The sequence below is a fragment of the Penaeus chinensis genome, chromosome 19, assembly GCF_019202785.1.
Source record: "Penaeus chinensis breed Huanghai No. 1 chromosome 19, ASM1920278v2, whole genome shotgun sequence".
In the NCBI taxonomy this organism is placed as follows: domain Eukaryota; kingdom Metazoa; phylum Arthropoda; class Malacostraca; order Decapoda; family Penaeidae; genus Penaeus; species Penaeus chinensis.
The window spans coordinates 8,710,870-8,720,379 of NC_061837.1; the positions used below are offsets into that span (position 1 = coordinate 8,710,870).

The 9,510-nt window shown below is 38.3% G+C and overlaps 1 protein-coding gene across 3 annotated transcripts in view; it reads left to right on the forward strand.

Annotated features, from left to right (window-relative positions):
• Window positions 1-997: 997 nt before the first annotated feature.
• LOC125035432 (perlucin-like protein) overlaps window positions 998-9,510 on the forward strand; it is a 45,911-nt gene continuing 37,398 nt past the window's right edge. The window contains exon 1 of one of the 3 annotated variants that reach the window (XM_047627820.1): window positions 998-1,430. In XM_047627820.1, the coding sequence (XP_047483776.1) occupies window positions 1,117-1,430 (314 nt within the window). In that variant the 5' untranslated portion in view covers window positions 998-1,116. The remainder of the gene's footprint in view (window positions 1,431-9,510) is intronic. The other 2 variants (XM_047627822.1, XM_047627832.1) reach the window with 2 other exon arrangements.

A 9,510-nucleotide genomic window follows, 5' to 3' on the forward strand; every position in this document is an offset into this window, starting at 1 on the left:
CCACCACTGGTTTATTGTAATTTCGTATAGGTGTTGGGTAGGAAAACATAAACCCAAGCAAAATAAAACATGGGCATGAAGCAGAAGCATAACCAGCCTGCCTCATACTGTACATAAACAAAATAAAAAAAGTCACATGGATCAGATAAATAGTAATATTAGTAAGGCACTGTATATTCACTATGTCTGTGAAATCAAGTAAAATAAATTGGAAGCAATGTTATGTCTTTGTATTCACATAAAATACAAAGAACACAGTGAAAGAGAGAAAAAAAGAAATTTCCATCATTATCATGGTTACTACTGTTATTATTGTCATTACTGTTGTCATAGTATTTTGTTGTTGTACTGATGTCAAAATAATGTTACAGATGATATTAAAAAGTATAGTAATAATGGTAATAAAACTTAAATTATAATTTAGAACTCTTATAACATTATCATTATTACTATAATAATAATGATTATTAGCTTTACTATTATTACTTTTATTATGTGTAGTATAAATGTCAGTATTAGCATTAGTATTATCATCATTGTAATAAAAAAATCAGATAATAATTATTATTGTTGAAATGATTTTCAGCATTGCTGGAAAAGTGTTTAAGCCTGACAGATACCTTACTGACAAAAACTTAGAAAGTGTGATGTTCATAAAGTGCAATGATGAACCACCCGAAGAAGCTCACTTGTGGATATGTCTTATTTCAAATAGATTATTTATTTTCTTTTCCTTATTTACGAACAAACAACGGAACTAAAACTTATCAAATCTTATTTTGAATTCCATATGCTACATAAAATTCCAAACGCGTTGCAGTTGGCTGGCAGGAAGGCAGAGCCATCTACGCCACTAGCAGAGATAAGCACTTGACCTTGATTTTGTGTAGATATGTTTATCTTTGTTTGATTAGGTAAGAATTAACTCCTTTGACAGAACACACACATACGCACGCATGCTTGCGCGCATAGATACACTGATTGCCAATATCAAACTCAGGGGAAATAGTAAAGAGATATGTACGTAAATAATGAACAGATAAGTAAGTCGTCATAACCATACGAACGAGTACATTGTATGTTCCTTGCTGATGCCTTATTTCTAATGAAAATTAAATGGCACTTCAACATGTAGCAATAACGCAGTGCACTTGCTGTTGTCCCGAGATTTTTTTATTATTATTATTTTTTTTTATTATTAATATCAACATCATTATCATCATCACTGTTATTTTTAAATTATTTTTGTTTTTTGAGAGTCCCGTAAATCATTTTTTGAATAGCTTAAGTAAAATTGATTGCAAAGTTAGATTTCTTGCTTCTGCTGCAACGCACTTTATCTATCGGTTCAGTTGGTCCCGTCCGTTGTTCTGTGGCGCAGTTAGCTCTTGGCTGCGCTTATTTTCCAACAAATTTCAAGATTTATTTAGGTTTGTAACAATTATTTCATTATTTCTTCCAATTATAGTGAAGCAGTGAAGTCCAGACTAATAGGAAAAAACGTGCAAATGGTAATACAAGCATGAAATTCATAATTTTTTCTTGGTCTTCTTCATTCAGACTTTCTAAAATGGCCGGCAGGTTTTCAAGATGGCTTCCTGTAATAAAGTTGGGGGTGGGGTGTAGTTGGGTCTCGTGGGGTTGGGTTTATCGAAGAGGAGTTATAACCATTATCACACTCGTATACGAATGAAGAATTGTTCGTCCCCGCCCAGAACCAGCTCCCCACACGTACTTTTCCTTTTTATTAAAGTTTTGCGGGTATTGCTTCTCCCTCGAGGCCCTTGCATAGTATTGGAACAAATGCTGGGCAGCCAGGAGCATCCTGCACCAAGTCCCGCAATATAATAACTTAGAATATACTCATTTGAGCGCGAGCATTATATCAAAATCATTTTTGAATGCTATTTAAAATATAGTATACAGCTCTTATTTTACTGTATGACGTAATATATATGTATATATATATTTATATATAGGTAGCTTTTAAAGACTAATGTTGCATCGTTCTGGGAAGTCTGAAAGCTTCCTCATAGTTTTTGCGATGTTTTATTACAAATTTCAGAAATTACAATAATTTCAATGACTCTCATCCCCATATATATATTCACAAGCACTTTTATTTTTCTCTTAATATATATGCATATCCATATATGAGTGTATGAGGGGCTTGAAAAAGTTAGTGGAAAAAGCACAGTATGAAAAAACGGTTTCATTTCTGACGTTTATTTTTCAACGTATCTTCCACTAAGGTCAATACACTTCTGCAAACGTTGATAACCGTATTTAAGTCCGTCTGAGTAAAATTGAGGGTCATGTGATCTGAACCATGTCAGAGCAGCTCTTTTTACACCTTCAACTGATTGAAAATTGGTACCTTTCAATTATTTTTCTTTAAGTTTGGAAAAAAATGGGCTAAATCGGGGCTGTAAGGTGGATGTCAGACGATTTTCCATCGAAATTCACGTAGCACAGCTAGGTGCATTGTAGTGGTGGAAGGGAACCTATTGATGCAGCTTTCCAGGTGCATTGTCGTGGTGGAAGATAACTCATTGATGCAGCTTTCCAGGGCGTTTTTCTGAGATTGATTTTGGACATTTTTCTCAAAACGCATTCATAATAAGCAGATGTAATTCTTTTCTTGCTCTTGAGGAAGTCAACCAGCAAAATACCCTCTGCATCCCAGAAAACAGTGGCCATGACTCTTGAACACGCAGATTTTGCTTTAACTGGTCCACTTCCAGTCCAGTGCAGTATAAGAATTAGGCTGAAGACTTTGAAGAAGGAAGAATTACCAAAACAGTATGAAATGGTCAGCTTAACAACAGACGAAATGATCAGAGCTAGATTCAATGCAGCAGTCAGAAACCGTTTCGAACATCTAGAAATTGAAGAGACTAAGACAAAGTGGGAAATCCTGAAGGAAGCTGTGACTGAAAGTACCAAAGAAGTCATTCCACTAAAGAGAAAACAGAAACACAAGAAATGGATGACGGAAGAAACCCTTGCACTTATGGATGACTATCCAAAGACAGGAACGGAGAGCAATACAAGACCTTAGACAGACAAATCCGATTAATGTGCACTGTAGCAAGAGAGAAATAGTTGAATGATAAATGTGAAGAAATTGAAAATCAGAAAGACAGAAACCTGAAAGACATGTACACCATTGTTAGAGAAATAACAGTTAGAAGAACCTTCACGTCATCGGGATGTTTTAAGTCTAAAGGCGGAACGGTAATCATTGAGAAGGAGAAGGTGTTGGAAAGGTGGTCTGAGTATGTCACTGAGCTCTTTGATGATCAACGTAATGAGAAGCCTTACATTAGACAAGAGCCATATGTCAGAAATGCCATCAAAAGGATGAAATCAAACAAAGCACCAGGTCCGGATCAGACTGTTATCGAACAGATCAAGAGCTTGGACGAATTTGGAATTGAGAAAGTCACTAAAATTGCAAATGAAATATATAATTGTGGCTAATTTCCAAATGACTTGAGCCAGTCAATCTTTATAACATTGCCGAAAAACTCGGGAGCTACTGAATGTGAATTACACCGAATAATAAGTCTTATGAGCCACATAACCAAGGTAGTAATGAGGGTGCTAATGATGAAAGTCCGGAATAGAATAAGACCTGAAATCTCCAAAGTACAGTGTGGTTTTGTCGAGGACTGTGGAACGCGAAATGCCTTTTTCATCATTCATATGCTAAGCAAAAGAACTATGGAAGTGAAGAAGGATCTTTATATTTGCTTCATGCGAAAGCATTTGACAGTGTTAGACACGAAGAGCTGATGAATATGCTGGAAGAAATTGATATTGAGGGAAAAGACCTTCGAGTTCTCAGTAACCTCTACTGGAAGCAAAGAGCAACTGTACTAATCGATGGCGAACTGCCTAAGAAGCCCACACTGTGGTTGACCTCCTTTATCTTGCCATTATAGTACCAAGTATCTTTGTGCCTCCTGGACCAAGGCCAAGTTTTGAGAATGGTTGGTGAGGCAGCCCAATTTATGGCAGTGACAAAGTTTTCATTTTGTGTGTGTGTGTGTGTGGAGGGGGAGGGGGGGGGGGGGCATTGCTTCTAGACAGTTGACCAAGTCTTTCTGAAAGGCCTTGTCTGTGGTAATCGCTAATGAGTCTCATTCTCTCCACCGCAGTAGCATACGGCTTAATTGAAATTGAAATATTTTTTAATGTATTTTTTATTTATTAGATTTATTTATTTAGTATTATTTTATTTTTTACAGTACTAGTTATTTACGAAAACGGATGGGGTTTGGCCGAACAGTTTGGTTATTCGGCATGAACTTAAAAAATAGTTTTATGACATGAAATACAGATAATGGAAGATGATGTGTTTTGTCGAAGTTAAGAGTAAGTTCATTAGAATATAGCCAATTGCTTATATCAGTTCTTTGTAATCATTGTGACAGAGATTGTTAGTATTATTGTCTGTTGGGTAAATGTGATCTGCAAACATGATGGACTTTAAACTGGTTGAGGCCTGTGGCAAGTAGCTATATAAGATCAATAAAAGGATCCCTAATGTACAGCCTGGAGGTGCACCGTAATTGATTAGAACTGTAGAAGTTTGACATTAGTGTACACAACTTATTTTCTATTAGACAGGTAGCTCTTAATGCGAGTACGTGAGGCACCACGGATTCCATAATAATGGAGTTTGTCAAGTAGGATGTAATGGTCTACCATATCGAATGCCTTTGTTAAGTCAGAAAATTTCTACATAAAAAGTCAAATAAATAAATAAGACACAAAGTTAAAACATTTGTAAAGCTGTTGATCTTTTCTGTCTAAAACTTTATTGATAATTGTACTGCAGAGTTTATTCACTATATTAAACTTAAAAAAATCAATAATTTTAATAAAGGCATTTAGAATGGAGTTGTTGTTTTTTTATCACTGTCTGAACCTCCTTTATGGATTTTGATAACCCTAGCTACTTTGAGTTTATTAGGAAATGTCCCAGTAGACAGCGAGAGATTAAAGAGGTTAGTAATAATTGGACTTGTAAATATTTTTCATTGGGATGATTAAACTTATTAAGGCACATATTTGTATCATGGCCGGTGAATGTGGAAAAGGCTACAAGTTCTGCAACGTCTTTTTGAGGGAGATTTCAAGAGGTCCACGTTGAAATACAACTAAATAATAACTCTCTTTCGGAGAATATTCTGCTGGATATGAGATAAGGAATTTTGAAATTCAGATATATTACCATGAGGTGAGTTACAAATGAAGTCTACCAGAATATGTTGTCCATTAATATTTGATTCAATAAATAAAGTCTGAATCTGGAGTTCTAAGGGGAGTTATCAGGTCTGTATTTTGGTTCAAGAGATGAGGATGCATATATACATGACTTCCTTTAGAACCTGATATTTGTTTTGAAATTTTTGAATAGTTTGGATGATCATCCTCAAATATTGCCTCACAGTTGAAATTCTTCTAATTTAGATGGTATACTATTGATGTAAACAAATTTGAAACATAATTGAAATAAGTTAATAAGCTTAATTCCTTAGGACGGTAGTAATTGCAAAGTAGATCAGATAGTTCTCACCAGAAAATGGTTGGGGTCATTATATATATATTTGTAGAACACTCGGGAAATTGGTGAAAGCCTTTTTTAACAAATTTGCACGAAAATAGGATTCATCATCAGCATGAAACTTTGGATAAAAGTATGATTATTTAGTGATGAAAAAGGAAATACAAATGCATCAAACATTGGAAGCACTGTGTTTATTCTGAAAACATACAATAGGCCTGAAACCCCTAACACTTTGATACATTATTTCAAGTTGTACCACAGGCGCTACAAAACACAATATCATCCAAGTTTGTACTGGCATACAAAGTTTTGAAAAAAAGGAAAAGTTATATTCTATTTTATTTCACATGAAAACAATTCAAGTGCTTATTATGCTGGTAAGATTTTTAATTACAATTAATTACAAGTGGAAACCAAATAACATGGAAAAAGTCCCTAACTACTCAGCAACTTACATTGTTTATACACACCACTCTGCTTCGCAAAGCTGTGGAAATTTTAAACGTATTACTCATATTCAGTCAGTTTTTATAAAATATATTGTTCTTTATACGAAAACTGGAAGTTGCTTAAGGAGATCTATGTCCAAATCGACAACTGGGTAATTCCAATAATCACAGACATTTATCAACAAATGAAGATACACAACACTTTCTTTGACATTTTTGAGTCTGTAAAGTCAGATCATAGACGTACAGAAAAATTTTAAAGACATTCATTCCACCGAAGTCAATACCATGTCATATGACATGTTATTCCAGTAACCATAATAATTGACTTTAAAATCTTACCCACATAGAGTGAACATGCATTTGATTTACTGCTACGAAGGCACAAAATAATGTTATGCACCTTTACAATAATGTACGCAAAAAGGGCAAACGGAAAATCCGGTTGTCGATCCGGGTCGCCCGAGATCAGGGCATGATCATAATGCCCAAAGATCAAGCTACCTTGAATTTCCTCCGGGAAACGAAGGAGCTAGCCGATGGGAGGAAAGTGAGTCTTTCCCCACTAAGTCCCGAGGAAAAGAGAACCAAGATGGTGCTACTTGGCTTCTCAGTCTCGTACGATGTGGAGCTGATCGCTTCACACCCACAGGTCGTGCAGGCTTCCCGAATGTCGAAGAGGAAGACCCCAACCAGGCAAGTCCTGGTGACCATGAAAGGTGCCCCAACCACTACCCTTGATCTGCGTAACTGGGGCATCTACAACCTTCGAACGTATGTACCAGAACCACTTCGGTGTTTCAAGTGCCAGAAATACGGTCACCACCAGGCTAACTGTACAGCCAAGCCTAAATGTGGTGTCTGTAGCAAGGCACACAACACAGAGGTATGCCTCAAGGCATACAAAGAGGAAAAGAGGGACACACCAGCCAAATGTCCCAAATGTGCCAAGAAGCATCATGCCTGGAGCCTGACTTGCTCTGTCAGGAAAGAGGCAGCCCTCACGCGACAAGAGGTTGCTCAAAACCGACCAGACTTTGTTCCTGCCCCACCGGGCACCCATGTCTGGAGAAGGAACAAAAGCGAAAAGGCCTCCCGACCTCCTAAGAGGAAGGAAGCCGCCCCCCAGCCGACACCGGATGTCTCCAACAAAAAGGAGTTTCCGACAATGCCAAAGGTGCAGAAAAAGAAACTAAAGAAAAAAGTTTCTAAGAGCACCACAAAAACCTCCCCAACAGATGATCATCTCCTCTTTGACGAGGACGATATGACTCTCCTGTTAACTGCTGTTGTCACAGCAGTAGCAACAGCCCTGGGGAGGTCGAGTGAGGGGGCCGAGAAGGCAGTTTCGGTCGCCATGACGGCAGTGACCCAGACTGTCGCAGCCCTGAAGGGAAGAAAGCTGGTTAGAGCAAAACCAGCCTCACCCTCACCCCAGGACGAGACTCCCCTCCCCACTCCAAACCAGATGCACCCGCTTTCCGACGTTCTGCACTGGTGTGCGGGTGTACTTTGTACGACCGCCTTCCCGATGTCCCCGTGACGAGCGGGCGCGCTCCACATGCGCACCCACCTTAGGATAGATCCTGCCGAGATGATGGACCTTGAGATGTTCGCCGACGTGATGGTCTTTGCCCTCTGCACTGCGTCAGAGCCGACTTTCGCTATGTCCATAACTTCGTCAGAGCCGACTGTTGCTCTGGTTCCTGAGACCTTCCGGGCACCTTTGCTTCTGTCTCTCGATCGTACCTCGCGAGAGATGGAACGAGTACCTCGCAGACACACCTGTTATTTAAGGAGTCTCTCCTGCGATACTCGTCTTTCCCGTCCCCTTCTTAGGCGACGCACTGCCCGGGGGAGGTGTTGTAGTGTACAGCTGCGCACTCGCCGACTCTAAGGTCGATCTCGCCTGGACTGACATCGTCCTCGGGCGCCGAGTGGTTGAGGCCACATGCCTGCCTCCTCTACCACGGAACAAAGGACGTGGGGAACTCTACGATGCTGCCATTGACTGGGATGAAACGTCCCGGGCTCCGCTTCCACCGACGATGCTGGCGCACTCGCTGTGCACCCGCACGAGGCTGGTGCTTCACCCGCCATTTACGCCTCGCCCACGTGATTCTAGTGCGACTTCATAAGCCGTGACCAAAGCCATACGAGCCGCCAAAGACAGTGTTACGAACTAATGTGAACATGGTTATAAAAATAACCAAAGAACGTATTTTAAACCAAGTCTCGTTACTTGGATGGCGTTGAAGTCTCCGAGAAAAAAAATAAGATTTATTTATTTTCTAAGTCCAATACCGTAGAGAGTTACAGCCCGAAATGCACAATTTCCACGCAAATTGTACATTGCTAGTTTTCCTATGTATTCTCTCCTTTATTATTATTTTTCGAATATTCTATCTCTTTGGCGACGCTTCCAAAGTGTCAATATAACCCCTGAAGAGAGTAATGGTTGTTACATATTTTGGCTTTGTTTTTCTCCCCCTCTCTCTTTTCATGGTGGTTCTATGATCTTGTATTTTTCTTCCATACACGTCCACGCAGACGCTCAGCCTACGCAATCTCCCTTTTCACATTTACACACTTGCACATCCAACATTCAGCACACATATTCTGTATTTTCCTTCCACCCCTTCTCATACAACATTCACACCCCCATACACAACACACACGGTTCCCGAACCTACTAATCGGGTGGTGGCAGCGTGACGTAGGCCTGGAACCTTACATCTGTTCACTGCAGACGATCTTTTCCTGAATAGTTTTATTCATATTCTCGGTCGAGCCCGAACTCAACCAGACATAAAAATCTACTTGGTCTGCGCCCCGCTACAATATATATCTGTATATGATGATAAAAAAAAAAAAAAAATCTATATCTGTATATGATAAATAAATACAAATATATATATATATATATATATATATATATATATATATCTGTATATGATAAATAAACAATTATCCTGTCATTTCTGAATCTATCACCAACTGCCTCGGGCATCATACTATAATACTATATAAACGTTAAGATATTATGATATTAAGTATCAATTCTGTGTATGAATAAAAGTGAGCATGTTTTCAGACTTTTTTTTTTCATATACCTGTGCTATGTATATATAAAATAAAAAATAATAATAATATATATCTGTATATGATAATAAACAATTATCCTGTCATTTCTGTATCTATCACCAACTGACTCGGGCATCATACTATAATACTATATAAAGTATAAGATATTATGATATTAAGTATCAATTCTTTGTATGAATAAAAGTAAGCATGTTTTCAGACTTTTTTTTTTCATATACCTGTGCTATGTATATATAAAGTATAGAAGAACATACAAGAACATTTGTCTGTCATTTGCAAGACACCCATCGTCATGAGCTCTTCTCTCTCTCTCTCTCTCCTTCTCTTTGTCTTGCTTGTAATCCTCAGAGGAGGGATATTGTGTATGGCCATAAATGT